The sequence below is a fragment of the Balaenoptera ricei genome, chromosome 4, assembly GCF_028023285.1.
Source record: "Balaenoptera ricei isolate mBalRic1 chromosome 4, mBalRic1.hap2, whole genome shotgun sequence".
In the NCBI taxonomy this organism is placed as follows: domain Eukaryota; kingdom Metazoa; phylum Chordata; class Mammalia; order Artiodactyla; family Balaenopteridae; genus Balaenoptera; species Balaenoptera ricei.
The window spans coordinates 78,335,906-78,356,742 of record NC_082642.1 but is presented as its reverse complement, the minus strand read 5'-3'; the positions used below and the strand labels follow the sequence as shown (position 1 = coordinate 78,356,742).

General features: G+C 51.2%; 1 protein-coding gene across 3 annotated transcripts; it reads right to left on the bottom strand.

Moving 5' to 3' along the window:
- Positions 1–5,146: 5,146 nt before the first annotated feature.
- ECE2 (endothelin converting enzyme 2) lies at positions 5,147–17,990 on the bottom strand. Of its 3 annotated transcripts, none has more exons than XM_059922054.1 (19): positions 17,952–17,990; positions 17,459–17,683; positions 17,114–17,249; positions 16,684–16,899; positions 16,098–16,222; positions 15,835–15,981; positions 15,618–15,683; positions 11,670–11,858; positions 10,829–10,971; positions 10,431–10,545; positions 8,946–9,056; positions 7,894–7,992; positions 7,708–7,785; positions 7,077–7,180; positions 6,790–6,900; positions 6,597–6,664; positions 6,225–6,415; positions 6,022–6,117; positions 5,147–5,323 (listed from the first exon to the last, which is right to left on the bottom strand). In XM_059922054.1, the coding sequence occupies exons 1-19, from the start codon at positions 17,988–17,990 to the stop codon at positions 5,147–5,149; spliced, it is 2,436 nt and encodes an 811-aa protein (XP_059778037.1). The 3 variants fall into 3 exon arrangements, with proteins under 3 accessions (XP_059778037.1, XP_059778038.1, XP_059778039.1); XM_059922055.1 differs by having other exon boundaries at positions 17,597–17,683; XM_059922056.1 differs by lacking the exon at positions 17,459–17,683.
- Positions 17,991–20,837: the final 2,847 nt, after the last annotated feature.

Sequence of the window (20,837 nt, the reverse complement as noted above, 5' to 3'; positions counted from 1 at the left end):
TGTTTGGATTCTGGGGATGACCTTCCACTTCCATCACCGGTGATGGCCCCAGCCCTAGTCTACTGACAGAAATTGGATGGTCCATAGCTGGTCTGCCTACTCTGTTTTCTGGCTTCGAGATTCCATACTTTGTCATGCTTTCTTCAGTCATCTGTAGAGGTATTTCTCCTAAATCTCTCCTATTTCCATGACTTCTTTCTATCAGATCTCAGATTTTGTCTTTTATACCAGTCACATCCCCACCAGTACCTTAGAGGAGACGGGGTGATATTGTGGCATAAAGCACAGGCTATTAACAGCTGGTGACTCCAGATGAAGAGTAAACGAATGTCTGTGTACTATGTTTCAACCTTTTTGTAGGTTTAAAATATTTCAAAATAAAAAGTTGGGGGTGGGTGGGAGAACATAAGCTTTAGAGAGGATAGACCTGGTATTTAAAACCAAATTCTGCCCTTCACCAGCTGTGATATTTGGGCAAGCTTCCTAACCTCTCTCAGCTTGGTTTCTTCTTCTATGAAATGAGAGTAATAAAGTATCTCCCTCAGAAGTTTTTATGAGAATAAAGTAAGACAGTGTATATAAAGTGCTTAGCTAGGTGCTTGGCAACTGGAGAGGAGGCAGTTATCATTTTCCAGCTTCCTCAAATTTGCAGGGCTGCCCCTTGCTCCCTACCTCCAAACACTCAAGCCCCAAACCTCTCTGGCCAAATGCAGATGTCTGGCAATTATTCTCAAGGCCTTACGATAACATTGATATCCTGCCTCAAGCTTCATTTCAGTCAAATTGCTCTCCCAGAAGCACTCCTTCCTACCATTTGGCCAGACTCCCAGCCTTGTGACCAAACTGCTCTCCAATCAGGGGACAGCCCATCCTACCACCTTCCTTCAAACTGCACCCACTGGCCAGCCATGCTTCCCCCAAACGTATGGCCTGAGCTATAGAGCTACACATTTTATGGATGGCTCTACTCATCTGAGAATCATTCGACCCAAAGTGTCACTTATGTAATACCAGAAATGCTTCAGGCCGGACACAGCATTGCACTGTTTCCACTGGGTTGCTACTTTCTTTGTGTGATATTTTTCAAAATCAGATTGCATTGTGGCCCTTTTACTGTTAATTCCCAGGACTGAAAGCACTTGTTACAATCTCCTTTTTTATAACTACTGTTACAACTTCCCTTCTCCAGGCTCTCACATCTCATTATGCCCCTTTCATCTACCTCCATCTGATCACCCTAAACATGTCACCATTTCTGAACATACCCTGCCCCTTCAAGCTGGATCAGTCTTTTCTTGTTGCTGTTCTTTCTGTATGGAATGCCCTTCACTGTTTTCGGCTAGCAAATTCTCCCATCCTCTGCACTCCAGCTCAGTATCACCTGTGTAGGAAGCCTTTCCTGTTCTGTCTTTCAAGTTATTAATTTCTTCCCTGTTCTCCTACAATGCTTGATACATACCTCTCCCTCCCTCCACTCTGAGCTCTTAGAGGACAGGAACTGTGTCTTGTTCAACTTTATGCCCCTAGCACCCAATCTAATAGCTGGCTTGTGGTAGGCCTTGACAAATATTTGTTGAATAAATGAATGAATGAATGGCTTTGCATTCAACTTCAGGTCATCTTTGTTTATAATAATGGCCCATTGGGAGCTCTCTTTGGAGCCCAGAGCTCAGCATTGGGAAACTGTCAGGAGTCTCCATTTGTGATTCGTAATAGGTCTACTGAAACTGTGCTTATTTTATGGAGATTCTCTTCCAACTTGACATTTCGAGAGCACTTCCAAGTATGAAATCATATTGTTTGGCATATGTTACTGTATTGTGCATGGGAATTAGTCAAACTTCCAATGGGATAGTGTAGGGTATGGCCCAGCACCTTACTAATAACTGCTCTCATGTGTCCACCCAGGAGCACCATCCATTATTCCCCCTTCTGCTTTAACACATCAGAGCATATTGCAGATGCATATTTATCAGCTTGGCAGGCTACTAAGGGTGAAGGTTACATCTGTCACTTGATGTTCACCTTGCCTTGCCCGTGGAACCAAGCACCTGCAGAGTGCTCAACAAACAGTGCCACCTGGCTTAATTTCAGGTCAGCATGTGCTTAGGTTTCCTGCAGCTGCATGGTTGTCACATGTACCTGGCCCGGGTGAGATGGGGGCCATGAAAGTGTACCTGCTGCTAATGGCCTCACTTGGAAGCATGATAAAATTGCCCAGAAGGCAGATGTATATGCTTGAGTCTAAATTCTGCCATGACTTAGCAGACTAAATGGTGATGATTAAGAACATCTGAATTCCAAATCTGAGGATCTGAGTTCCAAATTTGACTTTAATGCAATCTGTCTTAGCTGACACTGGAAGTTATGTCATCTTTTTCCTTAGTTTTGCCACTTGTAAGATAGAGACAATGATAGGACCTCCTTATAAGTTGTTGTGGGAATTTAATGAGGTGATGTTTTTAAAGTGCTTAGCACAGGCTTAAGCAAAAAAAAAAAAAAAAAGGGACTTGGTAATGAGGGCTGCTCATCATCATTATCATCATCATCATCATCATTTGACACTTGGACCTTTGCAAATATGGAGTTTTAATGCCACAGTGGCCAGCTGGTCAGTATCCCAAGCTGGCCTCTGAAATCAGGTGTCAAGGGAAGGGCAAGGCTTTGTGATACCAAGCCTATCTCCTCTATCATTACAGTGACATTATAAATCTCACACTCTGTGCAACACCCAAACTTCACAAGCCATTTCTTAATATTTCTTTGGCTTCTGGAACTTGCTAAGCCCCTGAATTCACTTCTTAAAACATTAAAGCTGATCTAGTCCTCAGAGATCATCTCATCCAACCCACTTATTTTACAGACTGCTAAGGTTACTGAGATCTGAAGAGGGGATAAGCCGTGCCTGGTGTCACAGCTTGGGGTTGGCAGAACTGGAGCCAGAACCAGATTTCCAGACGTGATGGCCCTCCTCTTTCCAATACACTTTGCCACCCCTCCTAGAGTTTTGCTCTCAGAGCAGAGACTCAAGCCATGCTTTCCCTTGGTCTTAGAGTTCCCAAGGCCACTTTTCCTTTTTCTCAGTAGGCAGCAACTTCCTTCCCTTGGTGAGCAGCCACAGTTCCAAGTAACTTGACAGAGACCCACATACAGCTCTTTATGGGGACAGCCTGATGCTGGGACGGGATACAGACTATGGGACATGTGCTGGTGCCATCACCCAGGAACCACTGACCCCAGCAGCAATCACTGACAAAGCTTCACTCTTACCCCCCCCCAAACTTAATAAACCCACACCTACTTACACCTTGGGGAACACTGCATTTTAAAGAGAACTGAGACTGGACTCTTTCCACTGCTTTGCTCTGGTTCTCATTTTACAGATAAAGAAACTGAGGCTCATAGAGGTTAGGGAACCGGCTCAAGCTCACACAGCTGTCAGAGCTTCAATTTCAATCCAGGTCTCTGACTGCAGTGAAGTGTTTACAGTTAGACCTGTAAAATGGAAACCGGAGCACTTATAAAATATGTTGCTGCGAGGATCGGGTGAGCTTATGAAGGTGAAAGTGCCAACAGAAGAAGAGTCACCTGAGGGAGGGAATCACCTTATTCCTCTTTCCGTCACCAGTGCCTGGCACATTATTGGTAATCAATATACTTATAAAAATAAATCTATGAATATATAAATTTATAAATAAATGAAGGAAGGAAGAAATGAGCCACCTAGCAGAAGTGCCTGGAACACAGAGGTATTCAATAAATGCTCCGTTTCCCTCACTTGTTCTGGAGGGTGGCAGCCAAACCTGCAGTCTCTGTGCCTGGAACTCGGTAGGCCTCGATGAGCGTGTGTAGGTGGGATGAGCGGCTCTCAGGAGCGCTGAGCCTTTGAGAACATGGAGAAATGCATGTCTTCTCAGCCACAAGCAGAGGCTGGTGCTCCAAGCTCCAGGGAGTGAAATGCTACCTTGGCCAGGGCTGCCCTCCACTGCAGGGCAAGGGCCACCCATCTTCCAAGCTGACCCTGGCCAAGTAGTTACCCAGTCTCAGTGTCAGACCCAGCTGCATGCACCAGTAGAGGGCCGTGGCAAACGCTTCCAGCTATAGAACAGCCAGTGATGGAACATGGCCACCAGTGAGCGGAGGATGTACTCCACTTGCCAGACTCAATTTCATGCCATTCCTCCATCCTGCCTCTTTCTTTGTCTTCTTGGGACTTCAAATTTCAGTCCCCTATGTCTGGTGAGTGAGTAAATGAGTGCCTGTAAGAGTACCTGGCATACAGCAGGTACTCAATAAATACTGGTGGAATGAGTAAATGAAAACAGGACTGAAGGAAGAGACAGGCTGACTGATGCGTGTCTGTTTATTGGCACAGGGTCCTACAGGGCCAAGACCACCCTTCCCCACCCTCTTTCCTGTAAAAATAAACTCTATCCTTCCCTCTCCCTGCTCTATCTGCTTTCCTGCTTGGTCCAGGGAGAATCAGTCATCCCCTAAGACTTGTACGCCGAGACACAGGGACTAGCATCCCCTCCAGGTACACTCTTCCCCTCTGAGCCCAGGGAACCTGGGAGGCAGCAGGAAGGTTCGTGAAGGCTTCCACTAGGAACTCAGCACAGGTGTATTGTCAGCGAGGGCTGGCAGCAGTATTAGGAGCAGCAGCAGGAGCAACACGGGGTGGGGGCCACCCCGAGGGTGGGGCTAAAAGGAGCTCCGTCTACTCCCGAGGGAGCACTGAGTGAGCCTTGGGGAGAAGTGTGGGAGGCACACCAGCCGGGCCCTGCGTGGTCAGCGTGTGGCAGTCACCGCAGGCCCCGTGGCCACCAAGCCCAGGGAGCTTGGGACTAGAAGAGGTGGACTGCTTCCTGTGGGAGCTGGTGCCCCCTGCCCAGGCCTCCTCCAGGCAGGGTGACGCAGAAGAATGTCACAGTGAATGGTGGGGGCTCTGCTGGAGGCAGGGACACCCCCAAAGCAGAGGCACGATGTGGTGGTCGAGGAGGGACTAGGACTCATGTTATCTGTGGTGTGGAGGGGCTGGACCCAGCCCAGCTGGCATTTGCCTTCTCCAAACCGCAGAGCAGACAGCCTCGCTGGGCAAGCTGCCCCAGGCCCTGGCAACAGCTGGCCATTTCTCCCCGACCCAGGTCTACCACACCTCACAAAGCTGCCCTGAGTTCATGGGGGAGCCGACAGGGCAGCCGAAGTGCCGCAGGAAGTCACGGGAGTTGGCGAGCGTGCCCAGCACGCGGAAGCGGGCAGGGCTGTGGGGGTCCGTCACCAGCCCCTCGTGAGAGCTCTCGGGTGTGCGGACCGAGCACCACACCTGCAGGCCAGGACAGACACGGGGACACAGGGTGTCTAGTGCGGGCAAGGCCACTGCCCCAGCTGCAGCAGAGCTGCCCCAGGGACACATGGCACCACCGCCCCAGGCCCTGGGCTCCGGGGGCCTCAGGGATGTAGGAGAGGGCTTAGACGGAGTCTCAGCCCCGACCCCTTGCCATCGGCACCGAGGGAGGAGAAAGCGCCCTCCCTCTTAAGGGCCTTTCAAAGCTGCCTGGACAATGGGTTGCCCAGATGGATGTGTCCCAGGGGAAGAAACCCAGCCCCCAGAGGCTGCCTGCTGTAGTGCAAAGTACCTGGGGGAGACCCTGCTGAGTCTGCCACTTACTTTATTCCTGGGTAGCCCTGGACGAGCCACTTTGCCCCGCGCTTCCTCCTCCACAGCCACCTCACAGGAGCATCGTGAAGATCAGTCCCGCTCCCCACCCCTTGCCCCATCAGGCAGGGCAGCCCTGCCCTTCGAGATCTGCAAAAGCCTCCTGAAGCCTTCTCCCTCCTCAGCCCTCCTCACGTGCTTTTGTGGACCCCGCCAAAAGGCTTCACGAGGCCTTCCCAAACCACTTTCCACACTCCAACTTCGGCCCCATTTCCCAGTCCCTTCTGCATGCCCCAGACTTCTAAGGACATGCCCAGGAGGTTGTAGGAGAAGGGCAGACCCCCGGCCTCCCAGGAGGGCAATACCTGGGCAAATCCCACAAAGAAGAGCTGGTGGTTGGTGAGCCCCACGGCTGGTAGCTGCTGCTCCTCCCCATGCTTTCTTAGCCATGCTTTGTAAGCCTGGGGTTGGGAACGGATGGCAAGTCTGTCGGGGCCTGCCCACCAGCTCCACCCAGTGCCCTGGCCCCCCAGGGCAGGTGAGCCTCAGCCACCAGGGGGCCACTCACGTTGTAGGCAGCCTTAAGCCCTCCGTTGTCAGCGATGTTCTCCCCCAGCGTCTGGCGGCCGTTGAGCTTCTCCCCGTTGACCTGGTACTGGCTATACTGCTCCTCCATGCAGGCCGTGTGATTCCGGAAGGCTGCCAGCGACTCATTCTGCCACCATGGCCGCAGGTTCCCTTCCTTGTCATACTCGCGCCCTGAGGAGAACTAACCTTTGCACCCCACCGAGACCGGAACTCAACCCTTGGGGGCACAAGTGCCCCCACCAGCCCTAGTCCACAGACCCCAGGGTCCACAGGGCCTGCTTCCAACATCCCAAGGTTTTGCAGGAGCCACTAGGAATTCTAGGCTGGAGGAGACAACTGCATGGACCTCTACCTTGGTCATCAAAGGCATGTGTCAACTCGTGGCCCATCACCACGCCGATGCCACCAAAGTTCAGGGCCCTGGTAGGTGAGGAATGTTGAGTGAGGACATGGTGGGGGGACTTCTAGATCCCACCTCCAGCCCTGCTCCCAGCTCACCCACAGGCCCAGGCCCCAGCACCCAGCCCCTCCTGCCTCAGACACACTTGGGGTGGTTGCGGGCGTAGAAGGGGGCCTGCAGGATGCCGGCGGGGAAGACGATTTCATTCTTGGTTGGAAGGTAGTAGGCATTCACTGTCTGGGGGGTCATACTCCACCTGGGGAAGGGAGAAGCTGAGGCGGAGCCTGATTCTCGATGCCCAGCAGCCCTGACCTACATTCTAGAAGAACCTCGTGCCTCATTTGGGATCCATCTTGCCATCCCCTTCCCTCAGCCCTGGAAACCTCCCGTACGTCTCCTGCTGCCCCAAGTGTCTGCAGCCCCCATTCTTACTGGTCCCGGCTGGGAGGCTTGCGGAGCTGGTCAGCCATCACCTTAGCAGAGAAGTTGTACAAATTCAACATGTTCTGGAAGAAGGAATCTTCAGACACTTCATACTGTGGGAATGGTAGGAAGTAGAAAGCCAGTGAGAGAACACGTTGGAGAAGATAATAGTCCCAGTTTGGCTACTAATTAGCACCCTTCTGAGCCTCAGTTTCTTCAACTGTAAAATGGGTGTAAAATATCTAATAAATAATAATTGCCAATATTATGTTGTAGCTGCTTTATTTTTTTTTAATACTATCTCCTTTTATTCTCACAACAATCCTATCAGGTAAGTGCTAATAGGACTCCCTTTTACAGATGAAGAAACTGAGGCTCAGAGAGGTTATATAAATTGTCCAAGGTTGCAGTTAGGTAAAAACAGGTTTGACTACAAATCCCTGCTTGTGAACACTGCATTCTACTGCTGTCGGGCCTGCAGCCTGGCACACAGCCAGCACTTGAGCAATGCTGGCTGCCTGCACTTGCCTCTGAAAGGCAGCAACAAGTATCTCCTTCCCTCTCAGCACTTGAGCTCCCATTCCTGAGCCCTGTGCCCCCCACAGGGCTAAGGTTCAGTACTGATGGGCAGGGTACTCACCCCATCATAAACATCATCCAGCTCTTTGGGCTCCAGGATGAAGTCTGGGAAACCAATCATATCATAGATGGCATCTGCCTAAAGAGACCAGGTTAAGGGTTTTCCTCCCCAGGCTCCCCCACCCCGCCAAAACTGTACTCTCCATCCTCACCTCAAGATGGCACCCCAACCCTGGCCACTGCTCACTTTCTCCTTGGCTGCCTGGCGGGTCTTCTCATCCATCCAAACCAGCTGTCCCAGGGCCTCCTCAAAGGCAGTCCGGATCTCGCTGATCATCCCCTCTGCCTGGGAAGGAGGGTGCACAAGTCTGCCTCCCACTCACATTAAAGCATCCTTTCTCCCCGTCTACCCTAGTGCCCCATCCTCCCTCGTGCCCCATCCCTGTCCTTCCAGAGGAGCACATGGGAGTACCCAGACTCTTGAAATAAGGCTGAGCATCTGGGCAGGATGAGAAGGAAACATGATTTGTGAAGGTACTGGGACTGTGGTGGCTTTTTTTCTAATTAATCAAAAAACTGGCAATAAGTTAACTGAATTAACATTATAATTTAATGTAGTGCATTGATTTTTATCCGATTATGAAAAGAAGGCATTAATAGCAGAAAATGTGGAAAATTGAGAAGAGTTGAAGAAGAAAATAGACCATTTAAAATCTTATCCCTCACAGATAACTCCTTTCAACATTTTGATTACCTATGTCTAGTGTCTTCCCCTGCTGGGATATTCATATATATACACACACACACACACACACACACACACACATATAATATGGAATTATGTTGTGCAACATATATATATTTCATAACTTACTTTCTTTTCACTTAACAATCATCAGTTTTAAGGCTGCCTCATAATCCAGGCTAATCACAATTTGTTTTTCCAGTCCCCTATGCTGGACATTTAAGCTGTTGTCATTTTTGCCTATTATAAACAACACTGCCATTTACATCCTTATAGGTAATATTTTAAGCACAAACATCATTTCCTAAAAAGTAAACATTATTTTTCTAATTATATAGGTAACATAAACTCATTGTAGAAAACTTGGAAAACACAGAAAACTTTAAAAGACAAAAACAAAAAAAAGATCCCTCATAATCCCAACCACCCAAAGTAATCACCATTAATTTGTCGATGAATTTCCTCCCAATTTTTTCCCTGTAGGTACATACAAACATGAATGGTGAATTTTAACTAAAACAAGGGGCAGTGTTGGAAGGACCCTGAAGACTCACAATTTCCTTACTCTGCCGGTCAAACGTGGCCTTCACAAAGAGGGAGCCCAGAGCGAAGCCAAGAGCGTCGTCCGTGTTGGAGATGCAGGTCTGCCACCTTGGAGTGCAGGACTGGAAGGGGTAAAGAGCCAGGCCTCCTGGAGATGGCTCTGCCCTCCGGTCTGAGGGCCTTTCTCTGTCTCTAGGGCCAACCCCTCTCAGCTCTGCACATAGGAGGCCTGGGTTTGGGGTACCATCTCTCCCTCAGACTCCAGGGAAAATGAAGGGCAATATCGCAAAGCATGCCAACCCCAGCAACGAAACCTCAGGAGGGACATGTGTGCTGCCCACTCTATTTGCAGCACTCTCCTCCTCATGTTTCTCAGAGGCCCACTGGGGTCCAGACGTTTCTTTGCTCAGCTGCACATCTCAGTCTTATATCCAGTCAGTCCCCCATACCAGAAACCTGGGAGTCACCAGCTTCCTCCATCTCCCTACCCTCACGTTCAATCTATCACCAGATTCGAATACTAACTCTGCTTCTTAATCGTCTCCTCCGTCCATGCCGTTGCCACTTTCCTGTCCTATAACACTGTCACCTCTTGCCTGAAGATTGCAGTGGCCTCCTAACTAGACACTCGACTCCATTCTCATCCCCCTCCCGTCACCCCCTCCATCCATCTTCCATTTAGCTGCAGAAAGATGATCTAATACATAAATCCAACCAGGTTACACATCTGCTTAAAACCATCCCAGGTTCTCCATCCCTGAATCAAGGCCAGCCTTCCTAGGCACAGTATTCAGGTCCCTCCAAGGATTGCCCCAGGCCCGCCTCACCACCCTCGGCCTCTCCGGTGCCCTGTCCTCAAAGTCATGCCAGAACACATGCAAAACTACCACGGTCCTTCTGGCCTCTGAGAATTTACACATGGTATTCCTTCAGCCTGGAATCCCTTTTCCCTGGCTTTCTTGATGAACTCATTCTTCAAATGTCACCTCTTCAGAGAAGCCTTTCCTAATGCCCCCCATCCCCCAGGTAAAATGTGCTGTCTCCACCTCTGTCCTACAACACAAAGAAGGTTTGTCACTCAGTGTGAGCACTTATCACCCCAAAATATAATGTTTGTTTACACGTCTCCTTCCCCCACTTAACAGGGCTTCTTGAAACTAAGAACTGCATTTATTCATTTTCTCCTTCACCCTCATCATCAAAGTTGAGTGCCTACACATAGCATGCACTGGGTAGGTGCTTCACTTACGTGAACTCAGTCCTCGTAACAACCCCACAAGAAATTCCTGTTTTACAGACTAAGAAATGGAGAGTCAGAGAGGTGGGGGGATATGCTCAAGGTCCCATAGGCCAAGAAATAGAGGAGTTAGGAATGGAACCCAAGTCAGCCTGATTCCTAATCCTGTGCTCCATGTGCAAATGGTGCCTGACACACAGTGGGTGTGAAGTGTCAGCTTGACTGGATTGGAAGGTGGGAGCAGAGTCAGAAAGCCCACCTTCTTGGTGCCATAGAGGGTCTCCAGCAGCTTCTCTTGTGCAGACTCAAAGCGGCGATCCAGGCTTGATGTTGTCTTCTGTACCAGGTTCCAGATCAGGTAATTGTTCAGGACACTGGCATTCAGGTAGCCAGAACATATGGTAAAGGCAGGTAACATTTCCACCCCAAACCAGCTCTACCAGCATGCAGACAGCAGGAGTCCCGAGAGGCACATGTGGGAGCTGTCCCATAATCCCTCTCTCTTACCCTGGGACCACACACCTGCCTGTAAAAGTCAGGTTGGAGCTAGGTGTGGAAACAGAGACCACAAGTGGGTCCCCTGAAGCCCTGGCCTAGGGGAAGAGCCTGCACAGAGCCCTGAGCCCCACCCCTGACACCTTGGGCTCCACCCCCCACCTTGGCTCTGTGCGGTTGATGAGCTCTGACACCTGCTGCAAATAATCCATCCCATACACCACCACAGGCTCAGAATCACCCAGCTCCAGCGGTGACAGCAAGAAGGACAAGAACTCCAGCCAGTCCATGGAGGGCGCCAGGGCCTGTGAGCAAAAAAATCTCAAGCGTCCCTGCCCCCTTGGCTTTCAGCAGACCACTCCGCCATTGATACAGTGGAGCTGGGAGCCCTTTCCATTGTCATAGCAACAGCTACTAGCTGCTTGGAGGCCCCTTCCTATATTAAACCCGTTTTCATGCCTAAGTGCTCTTCAATCAGGAAACCCAATCACATATCATACAAGGAAAACTATCATGTGTGATATTTAGTTGGGCTGCAGATATTCAAATATCTTTCAGACAGTTAACAAACTCTCCAGATACCACCCAGGTTCCCTACATACCTGGCTCTCCTCCAGAACCCCCCCTTACCCAACTTTTCCATAATCCAACGACTAAGAGGCTGATGCCTGGCACAGTAAGGGCCCTCCAGGAGATGCTTCCATTTCTCTTCTGATTGTTTTGTGGACATCTTGTACAAGTTGTCATAGATTTTTAACATAATCCCTGTATGCATCCCCAGACAATACGAAAGGGACCAAGGGATGGCCCAGTGGGGGTGCCCTAAAATGGACACCACTTTTCCTTCCAGGATAGCAACAGTTCAGCTGGGAAGCTCAGAGAAAGCAAGGAAATGAGGAGAGGCTTGGCTGCCTCAGACAGATGGCATGAAGGGAAGCTGGGTGGCCTGTGCCAGGGCTGGCCCCCCCCCCCCACAGCTGTCTCTGTTCCCTGCCTGCCCCACCTGCAGCTCTGCGATGCTCATCTTGTGGTAGATCCTCTCCTCATCCCGCCGCTGGTCCTGGGGCACCGTGATGTTGGCCAGTTGTATCTCCAGCTCCAGCACCTGCTGCATCTGCTCCCGCGTGGAGGCTGGATGTCCTCCCAGCAGCATACCCAGCTCCTCCATGTAGTCCAGGTAGGCGGTAAGCACCTGTCAAGGCCCCAAGTCATCCTCAGAGCCCAGCAACAAGTCCTGCCCAAGGCTAAGATGACTATTCTGGCTGCTACCCCTGCTCACCATCTCTTCTGCAGACCCTCCTCACTGTCTCGTCTGCAGACCCTCCTCGTAGAAGCTTTCCTGGATGACCCTTATCATTTCTGTCATACTGCTTATCACCATCTGCTAGGATCTTTTTTTATTTATTTATGCAATTGTTCATCATCTGTTTCCCCAAGGAGAAGGTAAGTTCCAGGAGAGCACTGTTCCAAGTTACAGTGGCTTATTCACCACTGTATCCCAAGGGTCTGGAATAGGGCCTAGCACAGAATAGGAGCCCTGTAAATATTTGTCCAGTGGATGGATCCGCTTCCCATACTGCTCTGCCTTCTCATTTCCTAAAGCCCTTCTACTTTTCCCAGCCCATCAGTGACCATGTGCCTTCACTTAACAGCTGAGTGGACCCCAATGGGGAATTTGGTCCACAGTGGCTTCAATTTCCTTCTACCTCCCATCCTGCCAGGCCTCAAACTTGCTGCCTTTCCCTCTGGTCTCCAAGGGGGAGAAAAGCACAGAAAAGAAATATTTAGTGACTACATGTATATACATGTATCAAATTCTCTGCTGGCGTTTTACATGTAATATATCTGCCCCCTGACCCTGCGCCCACCACGGCAACTCCATAAAGTATTAGTTCCATTTTACAGATGAAGCTTGGCAAGATTACATAATTTGACTCATACCACAAACTAGCAGATGGCAGAGTTGAAATGTGGCCCAGGCCTGATGACTCCAGGGCCACAATCCCAGCACTGCCTGGGCTCAGAACAAACCCATGTTGCCTCAGCGCCTGCTGGCACTTGAGCTGCATGGGGGCAGGGGCTGTTTGTTCTGTTCTGCACTGTAGTCGCAGGCTCTAGCACAGCATCTGGCACATAGTAGGTGCTCAATAAATATTTGTTGACTGATGGATGAAAACCCATGCACAGACCCTCAGCCCTGCTCAGCACTGACTTCCTGTGGTCCTCATCCCAGGGACCACTCTCACTCTTGCCCTGAAGCCACACCCAGGGCTCCTTTAATTGCCAAAGGCCATCTCCTCTTCCACTTTACTGAGAAGTTTTAGATCCCTTAATATCCATTCTCTGCACATCAAAATATCTCCTTTTTCCCACCTCCCCTCTTTCTTGCTGCTGCTGTCAGAAGAAGAGGTTTGCATACCAATTCCAGTTATCCCAGCTCCTAAAGTGGATGGTTGGTTCAACCAGTGATCTTGCCCCGACCCCCAACTCACTTACCCCTCTCTCCCTACTTCCTTACTTTCAGCTTAAGACTTGCCGTTTTTTTTAAATGTGGTTTTTTTTTTTGGCCGTGACACTCGGCTTGCGGGATCTTAGTTCCCTGACCAGGGATCAAACCCGGGCCCCTGGCACTGGAGGTGTGGAGTGCTAACCACTGGACCGCCAGAGAATTCCCAATACTTCCTTTGGCACTACAGCTTCCCCTAGATGCTGGCACAGGAGACTTCCTACCCAAGACAACTGGTGACACACTGAGAGCTGAACTGAGGCTTCTCCTGCCCTTTCCTGGGGGTCAGACCATGTGGTTCTCTCCTGAATTCTCAAAATTCCTCCCCTAACTCAGGTGATATCAAAACCACACATCTGTTCATAACACTCTCCACTTTTGAGTTTCCTATTCCATTTCTTTGGGATAAATGCTAAACTTGACCCATAGTGTTTATGTATAACATGACTCTACCTACCTGTCCAGAAGGACTTGGCCCACTCTCCCCTCCTACTCCCCTCTCTGATCTGTCAACAAGTCACACCCCTTCCCACCTCAGAGCCTTTGCATCAGCTGTTCCCTTTGCCTAGAACCCTCTCCCTTCCCACAGCCTACCCTCACCCTAGGACCAAGCTGGCTCCCTGTTACTGCACTCTCGGAATGCCATGCTCCTCCTCTTACAACAGTCCCAGCAACTGTACACAGGATAACTGCGCTTGGCCATTTCATGCCTTCTCCCCCACTGAGTGGCAGTGTCTTGTTCACCACATGCTAGCGGAGGGTCTGGCTGAGGGATGCTTGGTAAGTGTTTGGGAGCGAATGGGAGAAGGACAAACCCCTCCTCCTGGTTGTCCTTCCCCACAGAAGTCTCTCTTTCTCCCGCTGCCCTTAAAATACAAGGATCTCCTCCTCCTTCTTTTTTTAAAAAAAATATTTATGTATTTATTTGGTTGCACTGGGTCTTACTTGCGGCACACGGGCTCCTTAGTTGTGGCATGCAAACTCTTAGGTGCGGCATGCATGTGGGATCCAGTTCCCGGACCAGGGATCAAACCCGGGCCCCCTGCATTGGGAGCACAGAGTCTTATCCACTGCGCCACCAGGGAAGTCCCAAAGATCTCCTTCTTTTCCTTCTCTAGTCTTACCCTTTCTCTCACTTCTCCTAAGCCTTTGTCTAGGCTTTTAAGGAGATGCCCCTCAAGCCTTCGGCTCCCTCCAGGCCCGTGCTCTCTCCAGGACCCCACCCAGCTTTCACAGCTGTCTGCTGACCTCTGTACAGAGATGATACCCAGGTCCCTCACACTCACACGTCTGAAATGAGCAGCTCCCACTCCCTAAGGGTCTGCCACATGCAGAAGCATAAACTTGCATCCTCCTCCTGCCTCCAAGCACTATATGAGGTAGATGCTGTGATCCCCATTTTTCAGATGAAGAAACAGCCTCAGAGAGCTTAATCAACTTGCACCAAGCTGCCAAGCTGGGATTAAAATCAAGGTCTGACTTCAAAGTCTGCCTTTTTCCTGTGATATCACCACCTCCCCAATGTGCTTGAAGCTGGTTCTCCCTGTAGGGACCCCAAATTCTCTAAGGACCCCTCCATTCCACCATCATTCAGGTGCACAGCCTCAACTATCTTTACCTGTTCCTCCTTCGACTCATCTCTTCTAACATCCAGGCATCAACAGTTCATGATTTGGACTTGATTATGTCTCTTGCATCCTCCCCTTCCTGACTTTCCTTCTGCCACTTCCCCCATTTGGGTCCTCACAGACTCAGAGCCTGGAGTACTGCAGACATTCTTAACTGATCTCCAGGCTCCCTCTCTTGCATCTACTTTTCACACCCAGCCATACTGCCTTCCCAAACTAGTTCCTACCCACCTTTCCACTCTCTCATCTGCTTTGAGCTCTACACTTTGCCAAACTGGACCCCTTCCTGTGGTCCAAACACGCCTTAGCTATTCCTTCTTCAACACTTTTGTTTAAAATCTGAGCATGCCCTCACCCAGTCCTAGATATTCTACAGGGCCTGGCTCAAATGCAACCTCCTTAGGAAAACTTCTCTGGCTGCCGGGTCTCTCCTGAGTCCCAGAGGCCCTCTTTTGAGCCATGTTCTCAGCTATCTAGGTCTGTGAACCCATCTACACTGAAAGCTTCCTATGACAGTGGCTCTGAAATGTACGTCTCACAGTAGGTGCCTGTAAAATGTTTTCCTGGAAGAGTAAGAGAAAGGAAGGAAGGAAAGAAGGGAAGAGGAAGGGAGAAAGGAAAGGGAAGGGAAGAAAGGAGGGAGGGAAGAATGCAGGGAGGGGAGAATGAAGAGAGAAAGAAGAAGGAATGGTAGTCGGCTCACTAGGTGACAGGATAGGCTCACCTTCGCCACTCTGACCCTGGGCAAAGGGAAAAGTAAACAGGGATCAGCCCAGCTCAGGGGGGTTGGGGTGGATATTCTGAGGATGCTCCTTACTTTCTCATTGGCAGTCCTGTTTAGGTAGTAATCTCGAGAGGGTAGAAAGAGCCCAGACTGGTCCACCTGCAATAGCAAGGTAAAGAGTGAGTCCTCCCAGCCCTGAAATCTGGACTCTTGTGCGGGGAGCCCCCCCAGCCAGCCCATCACAGGGGAGGGGAGTCTGGTCTCAGCAAATAGTCCATAAGTCCCTCCCCACCCTTCCCCAGCCTAGTACCTGGATAACATTGCTGTTGGAACTCTTAGAGTCGGCACTGATGTAGACAGTGAAGAAGGGGGTGGCCCTGTAGGTCCCTGCTACTGCCTTCAGCACCTCCATGAAGTTGTCCTGGTCCCAGGGCCCCGTAACGTTCCAACCACCAATCTGAGTAGAGACCATGGTGGCACCTCTGGAACAGGGGCCCCTAAAGCTTTCTGGGGCCACATCCTCTCCCAAGGCCTGTGCTGCTCCCCCACCTGCAGCCCATCCCGGGGGCCTACCTTGTCAATGAGGTCTCGCAGCGGCTGGGCTCCCAGCTCTTCAATGTGCTCCACCTGTAGGCAGGAGAGGTAGAAGCGCTGTGTCTTCCGCTCGGCTTCACTGCTGGAGTTGAAGGTGGTGTTTTCTGTTGAATAGAACACAGGTCCGGGTGGCAACCATGCTAACTGCTAAGAGGGGTCCTGGACCCTTGCTTGATCCCTCTCCTTGCCTTCTCAAGGGGGTAGTCCTCCTAATGTAGACCCAGGAAGACTGTCTGCCACAGCAAAGTGTAGCTTCCTCTCCCCTGTCCAGGGAGACTCTCAAAGATCTCTAAGCACTACAGACTCCTTGGTGCCTACCACACCTCAGCAGTGCTCCAGAGTGCAGAGAGGAGTCCCTTCATTAACCTCAGAGGTCTGCCCCCTCAAACTCATCTCCACCCCTCAGGAGCCCCCTGCTCTCTGCATCCCCTATGCCAGGAGTGGTGGCAGTCATCCACTTATTCATTCATTCATGGACATTTCTTGAGTACCTACTAAGTGCCGAGCCCTGTGCTGGGAATGAGGCATGTACTTGGCTCAGTGCCTCCCGGACAGGCCCATTTACCGAGCAGGTGCTTCAGTATGGCCTGGTTCTGGTCCCAGAGGCTGTTGAAGGTGTTCCAGCGAGAACGCCCATCAGGCAGAGGGTTTCTCCGAATCCAGCCTCCGCAGGAGAACTGGTAAAAGTCCTCACAGGGGCTCACCCCACGGTCCAGGGACTCCAGGATTTTTCCGGCCACTCGAATGCAGGCCTCTGTGAGGCAAGTGCTGTGGGATGGGTCTGTGGCAGGGGACATGGGGGGTAGTGGGGTGGGGGACTGTCAGTCAGTCTAGGAGAGGCAAATGCTTTGGGAGGGGCCGTGACAGCAGGAAGGTTGGGAGAAGGGAGAACAGCTGGGGGAAGGCTGGCCCCACCCAGGGAGAACCTTAGCAGCCCCTTCTGCCTCCAGAGCCCGCAAGCTAAGAGGGCTGATGACAGGAGTGGGCCCACCTACCTCTGTGGTACTGGACCCACAGGGCCACCAAGCAACCCAGAAGCAGTGCAGCCAGCAGTAGAGAGACACCAGCCAAGACCAGCTCCAGCTGGGTGTGCGAGCCCAAGAGGTGCCTTGTCCTCTTCCGGAATCCCACCTGGGGAACAGAGGGGGACCTGGAGCTAGCAAGCTGCAGGTGGGCCACCCAATCACAGAAGTCCTCCCAGAGGGTGAAGGCACAGGCAGTTTCCAGAGCCATGAAGCAAAGACGCTAACAGGGTTAACTTGGGGCACAGGGGCAATGAAGCAAGCTGAGTTGATCCCTCAGCCTGTTTTGTGCAACGTCATGACTTCGAATCGCCTCACCATAGTCCTAGCGCAGAGGCCAGAGATGGAGCGGAGGTGGGGGCAGGTGACCCTCCAGGGCAACCCAGAGCTCCCGGGTGTGCCGGCCGTCATGCCAGGGCGGGGGCCTGGTGAGACAGGGATGACCCCCTTGCCCACCTCCACGGCGTCCGGGGAGGCCCCGCCCTCTACGGGGGTCTCGGGTGCGTCTTCATCCCGCAGCGTGGCGCGTTTGTACTCCACCATCTGCCAGACAGTCGGGGCGCCAACCCAGGTCAGGCAGAAAGAGCTGCGCGCCCACGGCCCTGCCCCGGCGCCCCTCGCCCGGCCTGGCCCCTCCTGCATGAAGTGCGGGCTCCTTCCCTCCGGCCCGCCGGGCTCTCCGGCCTGGGTCCCTCCGACCCCGCCCGTCAAGTTCACAGCCCCTTCTCCGCGAGCCGGCGCCCCTTCCCGACGCCGCCTGCCCCTCTGCCTCCCCCCAACCCCGGTCCTTTCCCCCGGGGCCCCCACTCACGTTGCCGACGCCGCCCATCTCCTGGAGCGCGACGCTCATGGTGGAGTCGGGGCCGGCGGCACCTTAGGGCTCCCGGCGGCTGGCCCTCGCCCGGGCCGTGGCCTCGGCCCCCGGCCCGGCCGCGCCACCGCCCTTCATCGCAGCAGTCGCCGTAGCCTCTTGCTCCGCTGCCGCCGCCGCCCCCGCCTGCCTGCGCCCCCCTCCCGCCGCGGCGCCGCGCCAGGGGTGGGGGAGACGTGGGGGAGGGGGAGGAGCGCGCCTGCCGCGCCCCGCCGTCCGCCCGGCGCCCGGTCCTCGCTCCGGGTGCCCGCGGCCAGCCCCGCAGAGCTGCACCCAGCCTGCCGCCCCAGCCGGAGCGAGCCGCCCTGCAGAAACGCCGGAGACTCCCTCTCAGCTTCGTGGTCAGCACCCATCCCAGCAACACCCTCTTGCAAGCCTCCCGTCATTTACATTCCTTTGACCCAGGCCCAAACCCTGCTGATATTTTTTGGCCCAACTCCCCAGATTGCAGGCCCTCCCCATTCCCTTTAAACACCTTTGAGAAATTATGCTCTCATGGAGAACGTCTTCCCTCAGCTGTCCGCACTGCCCCTCTTCAGCCAGCACATACAGAGCAGCACAGAGGAGGTGACCCACATTCAGGACGTCAGCACGATATCTATACAGGGAGCACATAGACCCAAAGTACACAGGCAGGCACTCAGCCCGACACACGGTCCACACACACACACACACTCACCACTCACAGAATGCACACACTGCATATTCACACAACATGTATACACGCACCAGGCACCCAGACCCAACATATGTTCTATACTGAGGTTCTGGACACACACAACACACATACAACACACACAAAGTGCTCGGACATCATGTTACACACAGCCCACACTCTGAGTCCACCCTTACATGTTGCTTCAAGACTGCACTTTTACTCTCCCAGATAATTGTTGTCATCAGATCATCTCACAAAGGAAGGGTTACAGATGGTAACAAATCGGCAGGGAAAAAAACAGCTATGCACAGATATTTAAAGGAAAGACGAGCTAACACTTCTAACTTGAGGAAAGCAAATCACTTTATTTGGGAGGTTTACAAGAAAAAAAAAAAAAACCCCACACACCAAGCAATATTTAACTGAAAGGCAATAGTGTGGCATCTATGCATCTGCCATCTGCCTTCCATATTGTCATTCCTTAATCAAGCCTGGTGGTGTTGCCGTCTGCTTCACTGAAGAGTGCCTAGTTTTTTGTTTTGTTTGTTTTTTTACCACAAATTTTTAAAAAGTGCCTCATCCTCATCCCGCCTCTCTTTTGCAAAAGAGTATATGGATTTGACCTGAGAAGACTTGGAATGGTAACAAATCCACCACCCATTTCTTGACTCTCACCTCAGTTCTCAAACCTCTTGCTGTGAGCAGTTCTAACATGGAATGCTCTTGTGGCTGAGAGAGGGTAGGTGATGAATGGATCAGGCTGAGAAATGTTGGATTGCTGTCTTTTGGCATTTTCCACCCCAAAATTGCATGTTCTCAAACAAGAGACAGTACAGTGTCATAGTTAGGATGAAAGATTCTGGATTCAGACTCAATTTCCTCTCTCGTAAAATGGAAATAAGAATAGTACCTATTTCAAAGGATGGTTGTGAGAATTAAATGAAACAATACTTGTAAAATGCTTAGGACAATGTGTGGCACGTAATGAGTACTCTAGCTGCTATTATTATTGTTGTTGTTGTTATTGTTAAAAATCCTATAGGTAGAAATGAGAATTGCACGGCTGGAGGAAGCCTGTTCTGTTTCCCAGACGGTAGAGTAGGCACATGGGTTCTAGGTTAGTCAGGGGTTCCCTGAGCAAGGAACTTTCACATCCAGCCACACTGTGGTCTGCAGCAGCATGACCTTGGGATATCCACATAGGACAAGTCTCTGGAGTTGTTCGTGTTCAGTCTGATGACAGTGTGGCATCACATCACTCACCTCTTTCCCCTCTCCCCCAAGCCTGGATGAAGCGAAACATGGCAGCAGGGTCAGTCCTGCCACATGGAAAATTCCACCATGACATGGCCATGTGAGTATAAGCAAAGCCACTTTGTAAGGACTTTCTGGCAACAGGTTCATTAGAATAATCCCATGGCTGCTGCAATGACGTGCTGTAAGTAGCCAGCTTATACAGCACTGTACCATGGCCAGCCACTGCTCTAGGTGCTTTACTTCGATGTACTCATTTATCCTCGTGGCACTTATGAAGCCATTTTACAGATGAGGAAACTGAGGCATAGAGAGGCTGAGTCACACAGCTAGTAAGCAGTAGAGCTGGAATTCAAACCCAGGCAATCTGACAGCCCTCTGAAGAGCAGGTTGGCAATATGAATCAAAAGGAGGATATACTTCCTCCCAGCATTAGTTGCTAGTCTTCTGCCACATCTCTGGAAGAGTAAGGGGAAGCACATAGTTTTCAAGCCAGACAGACCTGGACTCAAATCTGGGCTCAACTCTTTACTTTTTTTATCTATATTAATTTATTTGAAAGCTCTGACCTTTCACTTTTCTTCATCTGTAAGGTGGGAACAATCATCCCTATCTCAGAGTATTGTTGTGAGAATTAAATGCAAACACATAAGAAAGAGGTTGGTACCTGCTTTGACAGTGTTCCCAGTTTCACTAGGTTTGGCCTAAATGGACATTTACTTTCCATGCCTCTTTGATGACCCAAATCATTTATTAGGTTCACAGCTATTCCTGAATGCATGTTAAGTACCCTATGTATAAAAAGGCTTGGCGGTTGCTCTATTCTTTTTTTTTCTTTTGGCTGTGCTGGGTCTTTATTGCGGCAGCACATGGGCTTAGTTGCCCCGAGGCATGTAGGATCTTAATTCCCCCGA